Genomic DNA, 21895 nt, shown 5'->3' with positions numbered 1-21895 from the left:
TGTGGGAGCAGTGTCCAAAAATGTGTTTTGCAAGAATTGGCCTCATGGTGGCGCTAGAAGAGGGGCATGTGAGAAATGAGGTGGTTTGGCAACCAAGGAGTGAGTGTGCAAAGTTTGGCATGGATCGGGGCAACGGTGGCGGAGATATGAGAAGGGGAAAAGTGTAATGTGTGAAGTGTGACTGACTGACAGACTGACTGACACACTAGCCCCGTTTATATGGACGCTTCTAATCGTTTTAAAACAAGATTTTAGATAAACCTGATCTAATTCTCCATGTATACACCTAAATAAACCCGATCAAAACCAACCCGATTTAAATTCTGATCGGATGCAGAGGGGTGGTCTATACCTTTTTACAACCCGATCAAAAGGAACGTCCTTCCATGTATAGGCCTACACCTAACCCGATTAGAGTCTGATCATGTTCTTTCAGCGCATGCGTCCTGGCCATTTATTGTGGCACTTTTTCTGATGTTTCACCACATTAGTCTATTTGGTTTATAAACACATTCAGGGTTTCCTGCAGGAAGAAGTCTTGACCAGGGGGGGGATCTCATGGCGCACGCGCGAAATCTTTTGATAATTAATTAATGAATTCGAGTAATTAATTCATTTAATTTTTAATATTAATTCTTATTTTTGCCCTATAAAAAACACATGAATGTGCCCATGATGACGGAAAACACAACTACATGCTATCATCCACATTTATTCAACATTGAATAACTACGTTTTTCACAGGACAGTGTAACTTGTTTTTTTCCCCCAGGTTAATCAACCAGCACTCGTGCCATATAAATAGAAGTCTACAGCACAGTAAAAAAACAACAACATTGGTGTAAAGTAACTAAGTAGATTTACTTAAGTAGCCTACTGTACTTATAGGTCTACTGTACAAAGGAGATTTTCAGGTATTTGTACTTTACTTGTGTCGTTGTGAGTAAATGAGAAGAGCTCGCTCTCTCTCTCTCTCTCTCTCTCTCTCTCTCTCTCTCTCTCTCTCGCGCCCCACCCGCCAGGCACCGGGTGGGGCGCCTGGCCTGTAAAGTGCTGCAGGAAACCCTGGCATTTTCTAATCAATGTGCAGAACACACACGCGTGTGTGTGTGAGAGACAGAAAGAGATTAGCGCGACTGGACGTTACCGTCCTCGTTCATCTATCCTCCTGTCAAGTCCTGTGCGTCTTTAACCATGTCAGATTGACCTGGCCACGAACTAATTGTCTTCTTGCGATCATAATTAGCCTAAGAAACCATCAGCAAAATATCCTATATCCTTCATCAGATAAATAATATTTAAAGGGGACTGGGGTAAGGGGATATAAGAGTCCATTTTAAAAGTATTTAATTTAACTACAGTATACAGACTTTTTGTTATTATCGTGAATGCACTTGTCCATGAAGCCTATTATGTTCTGCCGTCGGCGCAAATATGGATTGTGACGTGATGATTGCGACCGTAGGTCGCAGTTACTTGCACTCCTATACTATCCAAACCTCCACCGGCTGTCAGTCCGTCAGTCAGTCAGTCTGTCAGTCTGTCAGTCACACGTTACACTTTTCCCCTGCTCATATCTCCGCAACCGTTGCCCCGATCCATGCCAAATTTTGCACACACACTCCTTGCCTGCCAAGCCACAACCTCCACCCATCAATTCTCACATGGCCCTCTTCTAGCACCACCATAAGGCCGATTCTTGCAAAACACATTTTTGGACACTGCTCCTACAATTTCGGCCCTAAAATCACGCAAATCGGTACACAGTATGTCTACACTCATGTCATCAACATGGATCTGTCCCATATAGCACCACCTTCAGGCCGATTTTTTAAAACAAATTTTTGGACACTTATCCTACAGATTTTGCCCTAAAATCACGCAAATTGGTACACAGTATGTCTACACTCATGTCATCAACATGGATCTGTCCCATTTAGCGCCACCTTCAGGCAGACTTTTTCAAACACATTTTTGGACACTGCTCCTACAGATTTTGCCCTAAAATCACGCAAATCGGTACACAGTATGTCTACACTCATGTCATCAACATGGATCTGTCCCATATAGCGCCACCTTCAGGACGATTTTGGAAAAACAAATTTTTGGCCTATTTGTGGAGATAAGCGACCAACGGTCGCTTATCGTCGCTTATCTCCCGATTAGGGAGTCTTACTGGTAATAATGATAATATAAGCCTAGGCCTATGTATACAGAACAACGCACATCCCCAATAATCTAATTAAAAGAGCATTGCAGCTTATTTTTTCACTTTGGTGGGGCTGTGCATTTGCATTAGGCTCCATTATTATTGTTATTATTATTAATGGATACAGGGAAATGCGATCTATTAATCATTTGCGTCACAACACGATTTAAAAGTGGGCACATGTAAACACCAGATCGGATTGATCTCACCCCATGTAAACACCTGATCCAATACCTTCAATCGGGTTTATTTAGATCAGATTGGAATGAAGCTGTCATGTATGCGCAGCTCATGTAGCCTATACACCTAACCCGATTAGAGTCTGATCATGTTCTTTCAGTGCACGCTTCCTGGCCATGTATTGTTGCACTTTTTGGGATGTTTCACCACATTAGTCTATTTAGGAAGCATAAAACTCAGGAAGCATAATTGCTGAGAAGCGCGACAGAGAGAGGGGATAGACAACGCTGCGTGTGCACGCACGCGCGCACGCACGCACGCGCGCGCGCACACACACAACAACGCACAAAATCACGAGAGAGAGAGAGAGACTAATTGTCTTCTTCTTGTGATCATAAATAGCCTAAGAAACCACCAGCAAAATATCCTATAGATATCCTTCATCAGATAAATAATATTTAAAGGGGACTGGGGTAAGGGGCATAGGTAAGGGGATATAAGAAAGAGTCCATTTAGAAGTATTTAACTATACAGACTTTTTGTTATTATCGTGAATAACTTGTCCAGGAATCCTATTATGTTCTATGTGCCGTCGGGCGCAAATATGGATTGTTTAGGCTAAGTGATGTTATGTGATAATTATAAATAATAAAATGATAATATAGGCCTAATACATGTAAACGGAACAACGCACATCCCCAATAATCTAACCAGTAAGACTCCCTAATCGGGAGATAAGCGACCATCAGGTCGCAGTGTGATTTTAGGACAAAATGTGTAGGAGTAGTGTCCAAAAATGTGTTGATGGTGGCGCTATATGGGACAGATTCATATTGATGACATGAGTGTAGACATACTGTGTACCGATTTTACAAAAATTGTAGGAGCTGTGTCCAAAAATGTGTTTTACAAGAATCGGCCTCATGGTGGCGCTAGAAGAGGGTCATGTGTGAATTGATGGGTGGAGGTTGTGGTTTGGCAGGCAAGGAGTGTGTGTGCAAAATTTGGCATGGATCGAAGCAACGGTTGCGGAGATATGAGCAGGACTGCGAACAACCTGACGGTCGCAATACTATAGCCTATAACGTTTTATGTCCACAGAAATTTTCATTTGAATTGATGTTTTGGTTAATAGAGTGGAAGATGTGAAAAATAAATAAGTAACAATGGTTAGATAATGTTTCATACAGACTGTTACTGATGCTGAGAGAATCAGTGCTCTGCTCTGTTCTATAAGCTGTAAAAGACCAGAACCTGTTATTAAACTGGTCTGGGAACAGCTGCATATGAAAAGAACATATTGTGACCAGGGGCATAGTTCCGCCGATTTAAAATGACTCCAATACGGAACTAAAACTTCCTATGGTTGGCCGCTAGTTGCGCTGTTTCCCCCCCCGGCCGATCGCAAAAAGAATTGTTCTCCATTGGACCCCATAAATTTTCCCCTTTCGGCAAATCTGGACAGCCTGTTTTGAGAACACGTGGGATGCTTTTAACCTCCACCTTCCCAAAACCAGAGAAAGACTCAACGGTCTGAAATGGGACTTTGTGAGGATAGAAGGTGCTAGTGGGACCCCAAATAAAGGTTTTAAAATAGGAAAAGTTAAATGTCATGGTGTATCACCTTTAATTAACATTTTCATTCAGTTCCCGTTCGCCTCACCACATAGGCAAAAAATAAAAAATGAAAAAACAAAAGAGTATCCTTAAGAGAAAAAGTAATAACAGTAATTATTATTATTAAGTCAGCAATGTCCACCAAAGTAATAAGAGAGAAAAAGAATAAAAAGACAGGGAGAGAGAGAAGAAGAAGAGAGAAAGAAAGAAGAAAAAGGGAGAAAAAAAAAAGAAAAAAAAAAAGGTGTGAGTGTATATGTGTTTCTTCTCTTCTACCCATCCTATCCCCCCTCCTCCTCTCTCCCTCCAAACAAAAAGCAGATATACACATACAGGTATATATACATACATACATGCATACATACATACATACATACATACATACGTACATACATACATACATACACACACATGCATACATACATACATACAAGCAAGAGTCTGCGGTGCGAGATAGGTGGGGGGTCCCCAACTAGGTCAGTGCTGTCAGACCTATGTGTCTTCAGACAGTCTTGTCAGACTGGTAAGATAATTTATTATAGGGCCCCAGTTGGACAGAAAACCGCCTGGGATCCCTCGTGAATCAAATTTGATTTTCTCTAATTTCATGTATAGCATTACGTCCTTCAGCCATAGATCTAATTTAGGGGCACACGGGGACTTCCATTCTAGGAGGATTTTTCTCCGTGCTAGCAGTGTTAAAAAGGCAATACCATTATACGTTATTTTATTATGAGGAAGTTCTTTGGGCGGTACACCAAAAATAGCTGTTAAAGGGTTGGGCTGTAAATTTATATTAAACATTTGTGAAATATGTCTAAATATGGCGGTCCAGTACCTCTCTAGTTGAGGGCATGACCAAAACATATGGGTTAAGTTTGCAGGGGATGTATGACATCGGTCGCAGGTGTCATCCACACTGGAGTATATTCTAGAAAGTTTAGCTTTGCAGTAGTGAGAGCGGTGTACAACCTTCAATTGTATCAAGCTAAGTCGGGCACACGGGGTACTGCCATTCACTCGAGTTTGGGCTTGATTCCAAATGTCATCTGGGATAGCTTCCCCTAATTCCACCTCCCAACCTGATCTGATTTTATCCAGAGGAGAGGTCCTTAACGAGGAAATAGTGTTATAAATAAAAGACATAAGCCCCTTTAGCTGTCTGGGAGCGTCTAAAATAGATTCTACTCCAGACCTGGATGGGATATTGGGGAATGAGAGGTTATATGTTCTAGCAAAATTACGGATTTGAAAATATCTAAAGTGGTGTGAATTTGGGAGTTCGTACTTAATTGCCAGTTCCCCAAAATTAGCAAAGATGCCGTCAATGTATAGATCGTTTAATTTAGAAAGTCCCAACCCATGCCACATAGAAAAGCATTGATCTGTCCTTGCCGGGGGAAATAGGTGGTTATTATTTATAGGACTATAAAGGGATAATTCACGAAGGCCAAAAAAATTTCTAAATTGGGACCATATCTGTAGAGTACTCACAACGATGGGATTAGAAGAGAATTGTTTGAAAGAGATCGGTAAATTAGATGTAATTAAGGCCATTAGAGATGTATTGAGACAGGAGTTGGCTTCAACTTGACACCAGTCCAGATCAGGGTAGTGGGCCCAGCAAATGATTTTAGAGATATTGGCAGCCCAGTAGTAAAACTTGAAATTGGGAAGGGCGAGACCACCGTCCACTCTTGGTCTTTGAAGGTATTCTTTCTTTATTCTTGGATGGCTGCCACCCCATATAAATGATGAGAGTAATGTGTCAAGTTTAGAGAAGAAGGATCTAGGAATGAAAACTGGCAACGCTTGAAACAAGTACAAAAAACGGGGCAGAACGTTCATCTTAATACAATTCACTCTCCCTGCCAGAGATATATTAATTATTCCCCATCTATGTAGATCCAATTTAAGTTTATCCACAAGGGGTAAGAAGTTATCTTTAAATAGATTGTTTAGAGTATTACGGATATGTACCCCCAAGTATTTAAAACCAACTGCTGAACTACGAAAGGGCAACGAGCTACTTGGAATACGACGGGCCAGCTCATTTACTGGGAAACACTCACTTTTGTTATAGTTTAATCTGTAGCCAGAGAAAGTGCCAAATCTATTCAACAGCTCAATTATCTTTGGGGCGGAGGTAACTGGGTCAGATATGTATATTAATAAGTCATCTGCATACAGAGACAGTTTGTATTCCTTTCCCCATCTACCAATTCCCTGAATAAACGGGGCTGACTTAAGGGCAATAGAAAGAGGCTCAATTGCGAGGGCAAACAGTAGGGGGCTTGCTGGGCAACCTTGTCTACAGCCTCTTGAGAGCGCAACCATCTGAGAGTTCATCCCGTTAGTGACAACAGAGGCCTTAGGGGCCGAGTAGAGAAGAGAGATCAGAGAAACTAGGTTAGGGCCGAAACCAAAGTTCCTGAGAACCTCCAGTAAGTAACCCCACTCCACACGGTCGAATGCTTTCTCCGCATCCAGAGACACCACCACCTCGGGGGTCTCAGAGGATGCAGGAGAGAGAATAACACTAAGAAGGCGGCGGATATTGGAGGAAGAATGGCGGTCCCTGATAAAACCTGTCTGGTCGGTCGAAATAATATCCGCTATTACCGTCTCCATACGTGAAGCCAAAACTTTTGCGAGGATCTTATAATCAACATTTAAGAGTGATATGGGACGATATGAGCTGCAGTTTGCTGGGTCTTTATCAGGTTTTAAGATTAGGGATATTGATGCTTCTGTAAGTGTTTGTGGTAGGAAGCCCTGTTCCAGTGCCTCGATGAACATATCCAGTAGCAGTGGAGCTAGCTTATTAAAAAATAATTTATAAAATTCAATCGGATAGCCGTCGGGGCCGGGGGCTTTCCCGCTCTGTATAGTGAAAATGGAGTCTTTTATCTCAGTCAGATTCAAAGGTTGTTCTGAGGCTTCACGCTTCACAGGGTGGAGAGTTGGGAACTGGAGCCCCCCCAGAAAGTTCATCATATCTGTGGTGTCTACAGGGAACCGAGAGGAGTACAAGTCAGAGTAAAAGTTTTTAAAGGTGTCGTTAATTTCCGATGGGATAACTGTACATGTACCAGATGAAGTCATTATTTGAGGGATGCTTCTCGTTGCACTCTCTTTCTTAAGCTGATGAGATAACAATCGGCCTGCTTTCTCTCCATGTTCGTACACAAGGCCACGTGACCGCAGTAGTAGTTTCTCAGTGTTCTCTGTAGTAAGTAAATTATATTGCATCTGTAGATTTAGCCTCTCTTTATACATTTCAGGGGAAGGCGAAGTTGCATATTGGTGATCCAGTTTTGAAATGCCCTCAATTAGTTGGTCCTGTTGTTTTTTCTTTATCTTATTTTGCTTTGAGCTATACGCTATAATTTCATCTCTAATTACGACCTTCAAGGTTTCCCAAAGTAAGGAAGAGGATACGGATTCTGATTTATTATTTAAAATAAAATCGTCAATTTTATTGGAAATCAATGAGCAAAAACCGGAGTCTTTTAGAAGTAGGGGATTTAATTTCCAAAGCGGGCGAGGTTTGTTTAGATTTGAAAAATTAAGATCAAGCAACAAGGGGGCGTGGTCTGAGATTGCAATGGCAGAGTATTCGACATTTCTAACTGAGGGTAAAAAAAACGTATCGATGAAAAAGTAATCAATTCTAGTGTAGGTTTTATGCACATTAGAGAAGAATGAAAATGATTTCTTATCAGGGAATTTAAAACGCCAGGGGTCCAAACATCCCACTTGACTCATGAATGATAATATAGCCTTAGCCATCTTGGAAGGGGGTCTCCTCTTTGAGCTTGACCTATCCAGAATTTGGTCCATAGTACAGTTTAAGTCACCTCCCAAAATCAAATGATAAGAGTTCAGATCAGGCAGGAGGGAGATAACCTTATCGATAAAGGCTTTGTCATCCCAGTTGGGGGCATAAATGTTTGCCAAAAGCACTGGTGTATTAAGAAGACATCCGGATATTATAATAAAACGACCATAAGGGTCAGAGATAATGTCCTTTGCAGTAAATTGAACATTTTTGTGAATTAAAATGGCAGCACCACGTGTCCTCGAATCGAAGCCTGAGTGAAAGATCTGACCGACCCAATGTGTCTTCAGTCTAGACTGATCCTTTATAGTCAAATGTGTTTCCTGTAAGAAGGCAATCTCAGTATTGAGATGTTTTAGATGAGAGAGGATACGCCCTCTTTTAACTGGCCCGTTCATGCCCCCAGTATTCCAGCACGTGAACCTCAGGTTGTCCCCACCCACTCGCACGCCACTACTATTCGAATTAGACATAATTTTTATGTAAATTAATTAAATTAGTTAAGTGAAGAGAGGGAGAGAAGAGAGGAAAGAGAAAAGGAGGAGGGAAAGGGGACACTGCTGAAAAAAAAGAGAAAAAAAAAAATATATATATATATATATATATCGTGGTGTAACACTTGCCACACCAGCTCCAACAAAAGGAACAAATAAACCATGTGGTGGTGTCCAGGACCCAAGACCCCCCCCCCCCCCCCCCCCAACACAAAATACACAGGCATGGGCATTCTGAGAGGCATTTAGTAAACACCAGTACCTAACTTCAACCTGCCCTACCAGACAAAAAACTGACAAACACATCAAACAAAACATAACTAGATTTAAAAACCCTAACATTAACCCTATTCCTAAGCTTGTCTTCTCACCAAAGACTAGCTGCAGGTCCCTAAACATTATATCCTTCCTGTCACACTAAGCTCTGAATCCTCTATCAGAGCGAGTAAGGGCTCCTGAGCATTTACAGTGTCAAATATTACGATAGGGCACGAGTTTCAGTTTCCAGACGATATAAGTTCTCTTTCCATCAGTTCAAGCTGTCCATGCAGTGTAATACCATTTTTAAGAGTGTATGAATGAAATTAACATGCATGCCAAGTAGTTTTTTATAGTAAAAATAAATAACTAATAATAATAATGGTAATAGTTATAGTAATATAAAGAAAACGTCCAAAACAGTCTATGCAGTGAAATGCCATTTTTAAGAGTGTATGAATGAAATTAACATGCATGCCAAGTAGTTTTTTTTATAGTAAAAAAAAATAAAGATAAATAATGGTAATAATAATATAAAGAGAACGTCCAAAACAATCAGAACAATTCCCACTAGGGCAGTATTAATAGTTGTTATTGAATGGGTCTTAAATGGGTGATAGTATATTAGTAAGGACAATATTTAATTATGGCATAAGGGAAGAATGTTGCTGTATCAGCCTAGATAGTAATGCCCATAATTCCCAATTGTACTGTTAATGAATAATGATATCAATCCAGAATGATAAAGTAATGATGGAATACTGCCATAGCTAGGCTTGTTGTACAATAGCATGTAAAAACAAACATTGTTATAAATGATTCTAAGTTATCCTTCACTGTCTCACCATGAAAGAAAGAGAAAAAAAAAAGAAAAAAAAAGAAAGTGAAGTGAGTGAGTGAAGTGCGTGCGCGCGTGCGTGCGCGCGCAGCCTGTACGTGCATACGTTTGTATGTGTGTTTAAGAAAGAGACAGGTTATAGACATACACAGCCTGTACCAACTGGAAAAATGAAGCAAACCCCCAACCTCCCCATACAAAGCGACAGACCACCAAATTAAGTGGTTTCTAGTTATGATCAAGGGCTACAATGTGGTTCTCCATCTCATAACTCGAGGTGCATAGCCTACACAGTGCTACTACTGCAGACTACACCCGATCAAAAATAGATACATTGTACAGAGAGGTAAGAGAGTGGTGTTGTAAAGGGGTAGGGACCGATTCGTCTGAGAATAAAAAGTTCGTTCTATAACTCGCCGTACCGCGGGCCGCGCGCCACGAGCGGCCGCTCCACAAGCCAGCAACGCTCCGCCTCCGCGGCGCGTCACTGGTCCGCGGACCCACCACAGCCGACGCACGGCCCCCCGCACACCAAGCAAGAACAGCATCAGTTCAACTCGCGCACAATATCTCAAGTTGCAGCGACTCTCTCTCTCCAGAGCATCAAATCATGGCTTTTTTTTTTTTTTTTTTTTATAAACAAAGCAAGGCCAAGAGATCTCAAAACGGGGAAAGCCCCCATTAACACCACCTAAGCACGCATTCACTGATAACGATAATTACAGTAACACACTGAGAATTAATTAATTAATGCAGACCTATACACAAATGGAAAATAAGAAACAAGCGGAAAAGAAAAACAAACCTCTATATGCCTATATGTAGGCTACAGATACATTAAATTATAAGGCTCATGTTGAGGCAGGCGAATTAAATTGTAAATGGTCTCAGGCTTACCTTTGCCGTGGGCATGAGTAGAGGCAAAGCAGTATAAATGGGGAAAAGAAAGAGAAAAAAAAGGAAAGTAACCCAGTGATGTCCATTATGATGAAATAAAAAATATATATAGTAAAAAATGATGATGATGATGACAACGACTTTGCCGTGAGCATGGGTAGAGGCAAAGCAATATAAATGGGGAAGAGAAAGAGAGAAAAAAAAGGAAAGTAACGCAGTGATGTCCATTATGATGAGGTAGAAAAAAAAATATATATATAGTAAAAAATGATGACGATGATGATGATGATGATAACGACTGCAAGGGGAAAAAAGGGGGAAAAGGGGAGAAAAAAAATAAATAAATAAAAATAAATAAAGAGTATCCGATGTACAAGGCAGTCTTGATGTAGTTCAGGAGCACATTACAGTTATCCAGTGATCCAGTGTCATATCCATTTCGCTACCACGGTGATGAACAGGGGCTTTTCCCAACGGATTGTCACTTATGACTCAGGCAGCACGTCGATCATCTGGTCGTAGAAAGCCGTGGCTTCCTCAGGAGAGTTGAAGGTCTCGGTTTTATCTTGGAATGTGATCTGCAGACGTCCTCCGCTTAATACACGTGATCTAATCCCTTTTTCAAAAAGGGATTTTTTAATCGGGTTGTACGCGGTGCGCTGCTTAGCCGTGGCTGCCGTCGTCTGTGCGTAGAACCGTAGTGGGACGTCTCGGAACTTGCACTCGTGTTTGCGGGACCACTTCCAAGCCTTCTCCTTCTCCTGGGTGTAATGGAAGCAGACGACCATGGCTCTGGGTCTCGTTGGGTTCTTCTGGTCCGTTTTTCCTCCGGACCGATACACATAGTCCAGCGTTGGGGGGCTAGTGAAGACGTCTGTCCCCATAGCCTCCATCAGCAGCTCGGAGACAAACTTAACTGGGTTTGAAGACTCATTTGAGCTGCCCTCTGTGATTCCAACCACCCTCAGCAGAGAATAGTTGGCCTTGTTCTCCACCGTTTCCAGGCGTTGAAGCAGTTCCTTGTTCTGTGCTTGGAGGGACTGCACATTGGTCTCCACGATGGTAAGTTTTTCAAAGTTGTCCCCCACTATTGTCTCTGCTTTGGTGAGGCGGCTGTCGAAGGAGGAAAGTTTTTCTCCCAGAGAGTCCACGGACGTCTTCAGAGATAGTGTGGATTGCTGTATCAGGGAGGCTACTTCGTTTTTAAACATTTCACGTTGTTTATTTAATGCAGACTCCAGCTCAGATTTGGTGACTGGGTCGCCATGATTAGAGTGCTCTGTAACAGCTGTGGACGCCGTGGGCTGTAGTTCAGCAGCGGTAGTTATATGGCTTCTTGTTGAGATTTTCTGCTTCGACCCGCTCATTCTGAATATAGCTCAGGTTGTCCAACTATAAATTAACTTTCAAAGTTCTTAGAGAGAGTCGCTTTATGAGAAAAAGGGTAATTTCAGGAGCCCCAACCTCGCGTGTGCTCCTCACTCCATTAACCGGAAACGGAAGTCCCACTTTATGGTTCCTATCGCTAGTTAAAAATGGCCTTTCAATCACCATGATATGCATTTTATGTTAAAATTGATGATAAAGTTGCGGGGGGCGTGGCCAACTAAGCTGATACTAGCCGGCTGCGTTCTTCTTCATGTGCTGTATTTTGGGAGGCTCTGACCACATTCTCCCATGTATCGCTGCAGTTGCACGTGACCGTTGGCAGCCAATAGCCTCCTCTGATCGCATTTCAATCTATGATGGCGACACTCATGCCAAGGACCCAAAATACTTCATTTGCGCTGCATAGAAACCAATGACTTCGCACTGTCCATATATTTTACGGGCTTTAACCATAACAGCACACATGCATGTCAGCAGTGAATCACATTGTTTGATACTGGTGGGTGTTTTGATAAAATGCAAACTGTTCAAAATGTGACCTCTAGAACAGTGGTGTCCTGTGGTGATTTTGAGAAAAGTAAAAACATACAACCTTTAATGATGCCACTAAACGATCACTGTTTCTATAGAAAATGAATATAAATATATCTTCACCAGAACCCTTACCTGAGGAAGATCACACAGCCAACATGTGTTTTGTTTTAACATCATTCTGGAGACAACATCAGTACTAAGTTATATTCATTGTGTTTGCTCAACAGAGAAAGTTCCAAAGCCACAGGTGGTCACCAAGAAACCTTGTGATTCTGACTCCACCAGCTGTGATGTGGACTGTTATGGGGACATCACAGAGTCCGGGCCAATCACCTATCTCTGGAAGAAAGATGAAGGTGAATGGATGGTGTCTGACTCTGGACCAAACTCTAATCGGCTGATTGTCACCAAGGATGAAGATGGGAAAGTTGAAAGATTAACCTGTGAAGTGAAGAACGAGTTCAGCAGTGAGCGAAGTGATCCTGAACCCAACCTGCTTTATGAAGGTATGTAGTTTACTACATCATGTGAACACATTGAATCACTGTTACAATCTTTATCATGAAGGTATGTAGTTTACTACACCATGTGAACACATTGAATCACTGTTACAGTCTTTATCATGAAGGTATGTAGTTTACTACACCATGTGAACACATTGAATCACTGTTACAGTCTTTATCATGAAGGTATGTAGTTTACTACATCATGTGAACACATTGAATCACTGTTACAATCTTTATCATGAAGGTATGTAGTTTACTACACCATGTGAACACATTGAATCACTGTTACAGTCTTTATCATGAAGGTATGTAGTTTACTACATCATGTGAACACATTGAATCACTGTTACAGTCTTTATCATGAAGGTATGTAGTTTACTACATCATGTGAACACATTGAATCACTGTTACAGTCTTTATCATGAAGGTATGTAGTTTACTACACCATGTGAATACATTGAATCACTGTTACAGTCTTTATCATGAAGGTATGTAGTTTACTACACCATGTGAAGACATTGAATCACTGTTACAGTCTTTATCATGAAGGTATGTAGTTTACTACACCATGTGAATACATTGAATCACTGTTACAGTCTTTATCATGAAGGTATGTAGTTTACTACATCATGTGAATACATTGAATCACTGATACAGTCTTTATCATGAAGGTATGTAGTTTACTACATCATGTGAATACATTGAATCACTGTTACAGTCTTTATCATGAAGGTATGTAGTTTACTACACCATGTGAACTCATTGAATCACTGTTACAGTCTTTATCATGAAGGTATGTAGTTTACTACATCATGTGAATACATTGAATCACTGTTACAGTCTTTATCATGAAGGTATGTAGTTTACTACATCATGTGAACACATTGAATCACTGTTACAGTCTTTATCATGAAGGTATGTAGTTTACTACATCATGTGAATACATTGAATCACTGTTACAGTCTTTATCATGAAGGTATGTAGTTTACTACACCATGTGAACACATTGAATCACTGTTACAGTCTTTATCATGAAGGTATGTAGTTTACTACATCATGTGAATACATTGAATCACTGTTACAGTCTTTATCATGAAGGTATGTAGTTTACTACACCATGTTGTGTTACAGTGTTGACCTTTTGACATATTTAGGCTCCTAACAGAGAAATCATAAAACCTCTCCTCAGGACCTCCACCCAAACCTCCACCCACGGGAGCCATTGTTGGAGGCATCGTTGCTCTCATCGCTGTAGTTGCTGTGGTGCTGGTGCTGATATTTCGCAGTAAGTTTCTCATCAGATTTGCAGTTCCACATAACATACAACATGCTTACTGAGTTACTGCTCAGCAATGCCATGCAATTAACCCATTAAGACCTGAGGCACATTCTAAAACATGTCTTCTAAATCCAACAGTTTTCTGAAAAACCTATGATATCACTTGTACTCGTTTCATGTCAAGGACCCCTGAAATTATATATGTATTTGGCCGCGGACCCCCATCTCAAAATATGTTGTTATTCTGACCTGGGATCCTCAGAAGAAAATATTTTATGGTGATGCAAGAGGTGGGTTTAGGGGGGGGGCTTTCAGGTAGGAAGGGGACGGGAAATGGGTGTGTGTAATTTTCAGACCTGTTAAAATCTACAGCAGCATGTTGACATACCTTACCAACAGGCATGATACATTTATTTTAAGAAGAAGTAGCTCCAGTCATGTTGCCATACCTTACCAACAGGCATGATACATTTATTATTTATATTTAGAACTAACTTTTATCTTCCCCCCTGGACCCCCTGGACCCAGAGACATTCATGGATTTATATTTCGAACTAACTTTTATCTTCCCCCCTGGACCCCCTGGACCCAGGGTATGGTATATAGCTGCATACCCCTGCCATACCCAAGTGACGCCCCTGATCCTAGCGATTAGCGAATCGGCATAGAGGTGGGCGGTATTTTTCCGTACGTTCTACCTACCGTTGAGTTGAAGTTGAGTTGGAGTGGAGGCAGAGTAGGCGTGAACGGGCATGGAAGTGGGATGCAGCTTTTGCTCAGTTGTATAATAAAGATTCTGCAGACCCCCATCTGAAAACCTTTTTTAAAAACATCCTGTAGGTCTAAGAAGAAATGTCTTTGTAAGAACCGTTGGTGAATATGACATGTTGATGTGGTGTCATAATTAAACTAAATGTTGATATGACACTGACTGTCAAGGACATGAAAACATGGAACTTCATTTCAAAAAGGCTGCCAACCCCTGATGTACAGTATGTCATGTCGTCACTGTGTTTAGATTTCATCTTAGGGAGTGGCTTCCATGTGTATGTGTATGTGAAGGTGAGTTTGAGAACTTCATTTAAGCAGTTGAATCTCCTACTAATTAATAATGATGATGATGATAAAACAATTACCTTTCATTTCAACCTTTATTTATTTCTCTGAAAACACACTGAGGCTGGGAGCCTCTTTTACAGTGTAGAGATAACAACAACAACAACACAAAACAACAACAATATGAAAAGAAAAAATAATAATACAGAATATGTAAATGAATAAAATAACATGACTAAGAGAACATTTCATCACATGATTTATCAACATCAATAAAAACAGTACAATTTACCGTAGATTGACCAAAGTTGATACGTCTGATTTAAAGTGACCTACAGTAGAGGAACAAGAGAACTATACAGTAAAGGGATGTTCCACAAAACTTTGGTCATTTTATCATCTAATCCGGCTTTTATGAACACCCTGAACAGTTTTTAATTTGCTTGATTCAATATTTAGATATTTGATGTAAATGTTACCAGGCCCTCCAGGCCCAGGGCCTCTCCCCACACACACCCATTGTAACTTTAAACTCCATTTTAACCATGATAGATTCATTAAAAACACCCATTATTCTTTTTTTTTTCTGGTGACTCCTAATATGTGAGCAGGCCTTGTTTTTTTTAAAAACCTTTTTCATTAATATTTTATAATTATTTGGGAAAATGGAAAAAAAATAAAATAAATGAAAAAGTTATTGAAAAAACACGGCATGCTCACGTATTAGGATGGTATTATGAGTCACCAGAAATAACAATGAGTGTTTTTAATGAATCTATCATGGTTAAAATGGAGTTTGAAGTTACAATGGGTGTGTATGGGGAGAGGCCCTGGCCTAGAGGGCCTGGTAACATTTACATCAAATATCTAAATACTGAATCAAGTAAATGAAAAACTGTTCAGGGTGTTCATAAAAGCCTGATTAGATGATAAAATTACCAACGTTTTATTTGTGAAATATCCCTTTAATTGAAGCCTGTGAGGTGTTACAGTTATGTCAGGTAGTTCTATGACGATTGGTCAACAAAGATTACAATGTAACTGAACGTAGTGTGTGTGCTTACAGAGATATCAGTGCTAGCTAGGAGCGCTACTTGATTAGCTAAATGTGTAGGACCTGTTGCTTCATGCTGCTTCAGAGGTAACGTTCGGAAATCGATCCTACCACTGGACGTGGGTCAAATTGTAACTATATTGGTTTATTTGACCCTACCTCCCCAACACAAGGTCACACAGACTTAGCGAGCTGCAGGCACACTTACAAATTACTAAGACATTTTTGTTTAGCTTAGTTTCCCTCATCTGAAAAGTGTATGGTGTGTTTGTAATGAGTTTTCTCTATCTCAATCATATAGGAGATGTTGTTAGATAGATGAGTAGTTTGGTTCAGTCAGATCCATGAACATTCCATGAAGCTCAAAGGCTAACTCTCAATTCTACAGTTATCTACTGGTAGACTGATGTCTAGTGTTGGTTTAAGTACCGTATTTTCCGGACTATAAGGCGCACTTAAAAGCCTTTAATTTTCTCAAAAAACTACAGTGCGCCTTATAGTCCAGTGCGCCTTATATATGGATCATTCATTGACATTGACATTCCCTTTAGCACAGCTCCATCTGTTGGATGCATAACGCAACGGTACCGTCTATTATGTGCGCCTTATAGTCCGGTGCGCCTTATATATGAAAACAGTTCGAAAATAGACCATTCATTGACAGTGCGCCTTATAGTCCAGTGCGCCTTATAGTCCGGAAAATACTGTAATGATCAATATCTCTCTCTCTCTCTCTCTCTCTCTTCAGGGACATCCAAACAACAGACAGGCCAGCAGCTAAAGGGTAAATGAATATTTACTAGTCCATACCCGTTGTTGTGTTGTGTACTGAGGTGAAAGTATCGCTCATAGGATAGTAGGATTTAAGAGGTATCATTAATGTCAGTCATCACAGCCTCCTCACAGCCTCCACAGGAAGGTAATGTTTCATTTATTTCAACAGGAGGTTCAGGCTAATCAGTCAGTGTGCACTACGTATTTTCCCCCAAAAGTATTTGTGAAATACTCATTTTAATAATTGTCTGTTCAACATGTATTGTAAATTGTTTAATTGGTAAATGGAGCATTTGTATAGCACTTTTATCCAAGGCGCTTTACATAGATTGTTTACAATCTATGTAATTACCGGTACATATTACATTACATTACATTCAGAGGAAACCATGCTTGGCACCAACCTGCTCATCAGGAGCAACTAGGGGTTCAGAGTCTTGCTCAAGGACTCTTCCACACTCACTCAGGATTCGAACTGGGAAACCTTCAGGAACCCTTTGTGCTCTAATGACGGTTTCTCTACCCCTGAGCTATGCCGCCCCGTTTAAGGTAGCCAAAAGCCTATGTGGTATTTGTTGTTGTTGTTGTTTAGCCTATAATCATGTCATCATATTTTATAGTAACACAATCATGAACATTCAAATGGTCATCCTGTTCAAGCAACCACCAAATAATACGTTTGTAAATATTACTAGTAAGACACCTGAGGGTGGAATGCGACCTCAGGGTGACATGCAACCTCGCCCTAAAGGGCAAGGTCGCGCCAATTCTTGACTATCTGGCCAACCACAGCGTTTCTGACGATTCTAGTTGTTGTCATTCTGGGGGGAGTTTGTTCATGTTTTTGTGAGGGTATCAACCCTAGGAGATACGGGGAGAACATGCATGCAAACTCCACACAGAAAGGCCCTATCGCCAACCCCACCTAGGGTGTGAGCGATAGGGCCTAAACATGGAGATGTGTAGAACACTATATATGGAGATAGTCCATCATGTCATATGGGACTACTGTCATAGAAAGTAGCCATTGTTAGTCCGGAGTCAATGGCTGTCTGTCTAGTCTCGCGTAGCCAGACAACTATTCCACAATCTCCGAATGCTATATAGAGTCTGGAACAGCAGCTCCCGAACGGCGAGTATAGGAAGTAGCCACTGCTGCACTGAACTGTAGTCCCATTGGAAACATAACAGAAACACAATAGCTCAGACAAAGTCATTCGAGCTGCCTATTATTGTTATGAGTGTATAGTTTAAGAAAACGTTTGAAAACATCATGGAGGTGACACCAACAACACCAGAGAAAGACGAAATAAAGCCCCCAGAAATGTTGAAAGGAGACATAACGCTTCCAGTAGGACATGTTATTGCTACTGCACCAAGGGGGCGGTTGCGTCACATCCGCTTTATCTCGCACTCACCGTTTCTATTTCCGTCTGCCAGACTGTATGCCGGGAGCATTTGACCAAATCGCGGAGGCAACAGTCTGGCCACGCGAGACTACTGTCTGTCTGACTGTCTGTACAGGAAGTGATGTCACATGTATAGGTCCAGGTATAGGCACATTGTACCTCATCCACCCTTTCTTCTCTCTCCTTTTGGTATCTTTATCCTCCTCCTCCTTTTTTTCTTTTTTATTCTTCTCTTTTTTTCACAGCCTCCCCCATATTTAGAAAATATATATTAAATTCTAAGAACGTTTCGAGTACCAGTTTGATACAAGAGCAAATAAGCGCTACACTTCTGGAATCCTGTGAGTCGGATCCAGGCCTAATAACTTTATCTAGCCGCCCCGTTGCCACCTCCTTGTTACATTTTCTTTTCTGAGACACATTGTACCTCATCCACCCTTTCTTCTCTCTCCTTTTGGTACCTTTATCCTCCTCCTTATTTTTCTTTTTTATTCTTCTCTATTTTTGTCTTTCTTATGCTGCATTCACACTACAGATATATAGTTGAACGTTTAGCTTGCTTGGTCAATGTTATCTCAATGGAAACCAGCTTTAAAGATACAGGACACACACAGAACGAAGGTTTGGAAGCTTTAAAGCTGGTTTCCATTGAGATTACATTGACCAAGCAAGCTAAACGTTCAACTATATATCTGCAGTGTGAATGCAGCTTTAGTCTTGTGTATCCTTCTCTTTTGGCTACTGTCTATGACGGTAGTCCCATATGACATGATGGACTGGACTATCTCCATATATAGTGTTATCCACATTTCGTGTAGCCGCCCCGTACGGGAAGTGATGTCACAACTCGCTGACATCACACTGACATCACTCCCGTACAGAAGGAAGGTTACATAAGGAAGGTTACGGAAGGAAGAAAGGAAGGAAGGAAGGTCACTCAAGCGACACGGTTTTTCAGAGTATATGCGACCTTCAGTCGCAACAATATAGAATGTATTACTATATAATTATATAACAATATGTAATGCTATGTATCAGTGCTTACTGGAATGTTATTTTAATTTTAATACATTCACAATGTGTTTATTTATTGATGATGATCTGGTACGTTTTAAAGGTGCATCAGTGATGATAATAACAGTGTCTGATTATTATGAATGTATTTATTATTGATGATGAGTTCACTCTACTCTTCTGACTCCATGGGATGAGTTCAGATTCAGATCATATCATAAGCTCCAGATATAGACAGTAATGAATTCAGATCATAAGCTCCAGATATAGACAGTAATGAATTAATGCCATAAGCTCCAGATATAGACAGTAATGAATTCAGATCATATCATAAGCTCCAGATATAGACAGTAATGAATTCAGATCATATCATAAGATCCAGATATAGACAGTAATGAATTCAGATCATATTTAAGCTCCAGTAAAAGTCCCTCCAGTGCAGATCAATACACATGATTTAACTCCAACATTAAGTGTTCTTCTCTCTGCTGTTTCAGAAGTGAAACCATTGGTGACTGATAACCCAGTGCCCTCAGGTGGTGAGTTCTCTGTTTTATTGATGGACTGACTCTGTATATGATATTACGTGTGTGTGTGTGTGTGTGTGTGTGTGTGTGTGTGTGTGTGTGTGTGTGTGTGTGTGTGTGTGTGTGTGTGTGTGTGTGTGTGTGTGTGTGTGTGTGTGTGTTTGTGTGTGTGCTTGTGTGTGTGCCTGTAGGAGCCTGTGATAATAACTACACTGGATCCATTGTCTGTCTGTGTCTAACCTGTCTAACCTTTCTGTCTGTCTGTCTGTCTGTCTGTATTTCTCTCTCCTTTTAGCTCAAGACCAAATGAGGGATGACACGCCACCAGTAGAGTAACTGTTGCCTCCCTGTTGATCCAGAGGTAGAGTAGACAGATAGTGAGCCACCCGTTACCCCTTATCCTCACCCTATACCTGCCTTGCTCTGTCCCTAAAGGATATTCTGAGGATGCTATACCCGCTGCCCATTATGCCCACTCTGTTATTCGTGCATGGAGGTGTGGCCGTGGGTGTGTTGTTGCTATTTCCATACATTTTTTTATTTTGGCAACACAGATTTAGGAAAGTGTATTTCAGATCCTAAACCCGCCCGCTGTGCCCACTTTGTTTGGTAGAGTGCTTGCCTGGATGGAGTGGGCGCACAAGTAGGACGGCATTCAGAGGTCTCCTTCTGACCTAATCATCCATAAATCTGAGTGATTCTATGTTTCCTATAATCAGCAGATGCGTGAGTGTCAACTCCTTGTGTAATTTGTGTTTCTATAGACGGGTTTCTTGTTTACAAACATTGAGACTAAATGCACAGCTGACTGTATCATGTAATCAATTCCCTCCAATCCCCAAACCTGTTGTCTTGGGGAGCGCTGGTTTCATTGGCTAATTTTGTTACGGACCCTGCGCACGCATCTATCTCTTATCAGTGTAACGTGGACCAGAAACCCGTCTATAAGATGATAGTCTATTCAGAGAAGACAATTTGCTGTGCGAGTCATGCCGATGCCAATCGCTCTGTCAGTTCGCGCATGCATAAAGTGAGTGGCAAATCGAGTGGCAAAGTTAGATTAACATTGTTTAACCTCGCTTAAAGGAGTAATTAATCCCAAAAATTACCTTTTCTCTATTGATTAGTCATGCCATGGAGACTTGAGTTCAATAATATTTTTTCGCATTTGTCGCATTCCTAAGACAAAAATTCGATGAAAGTAATTTTAGCACCATTGATTCCGGAAGAGGACCCAAATGCATTCGGGTCCCCATCCGGAATCAATGGGGGTACATTTATTGTAATCACATTTTTGTGAGGTGAGTAATCAATAGAGATAAAGTGGTTTTGGGGGTGAACTACTCCTTTAAGCGAGGTTAAACAATGTTAATCTCACTTTACCACTCGATTTGCCATTCACTTTTTACTCCTTTAATGCAATCAGAAAGGACTTTTCTGTGTGGATGTATGGACTGTCAAGGCCAGAAAGTATTTTTTTTGCCACTCAGTAGGCGTTCCTGCATAACTTCCGGTGATGATGATGATGTCACACACATACCCTCTATTAAATAACCTCTCTAATCAGTAGTGTGTAGGTGATCGTTACAACCATCACATATGGTTTTATATAAAGCCAATCAAAGCTCAGATCTTTCAGGTTGGGAAATGTCCACTTTGGAGCACCTCACTGGCGAGCTTGTAAATTGCCTATTTTCAAGTAGCCAAAGTTTAAATATTTACAGATTCTTCTTATCGTTTTGTTTGTCTGTATTCTTCCAGTTTAGTTCTAATCCACAGGTTAGACTCCTGCTCTGCTCTATAGTTCTCTGTCCCTGTGGATCCTCTACCCAGTGTCCCAGTCAGACGGTCTGCTGTACTCTACTCTACACAGGGTAACCTCCCGTCGGTCCAACCACCTAAATTCTAAACCTAACCTTAAAACTAACCCTAACCATAATCTGAGTAAACCATAATCTATGCCTAAATTTAACCTCAGTAAAACTATGCCTAAACCGAATCTTAACCATTACCCTAATC

The 21895-nt window shown here is 40.9% G+C and overlaps 1 protein-coding gene across 1 annotated transcript in view; it reads left to right on the top strand.

Moving 5' to 3' along the window:
* The window catches only part of LOC308302125 (uncharacterized protein), a 21474-nt gene extending 520 nt beyond the window's left edge, over positions 1–20954 (top strand). Inside the window, exons 2-6 of the mRNA XM_080746332.1 lie at positions 12485–12763; positions 13953–14048; positions 16901–16936; positions 19847–19888; positions 20172–20954. Coding sequence (XP_080602458.1) covers positions 12485–12763; positions 13953–14048; positions 16901–16936; positions 19847–19888; positions 20172–20212 — 494 coding nt within the window. The 3' untranslated portion in view covers positions 20213–20954. The remainder of the gene's footprint in view (positions 1–12484; positions 12764–13952; positions 14049–16900; positions 16937–19846; positions 19889–20171) is intronic.
* Positions 20955–21895: the final 941 nt, after the last annotated feature.

The sequence above is a fragment of the Nannobrachium achirus genome (assembly GCF_963921795.1).
Source record: "Nannobrachium achirus genome assembly, chromosome: 17".
Taxonomy (NCBI): Eukaryota; Metazoa; Chordata; class Actinopteri; order Myctophiformes; family Myctophidae; genus Nannobrachium; species Nannobrachium achirus.
The sequence above is the reverse complement of the archived record's forward strand: the minus strand, read 5'-3'. Positions and strand labels throughout refer to the sequence as shown.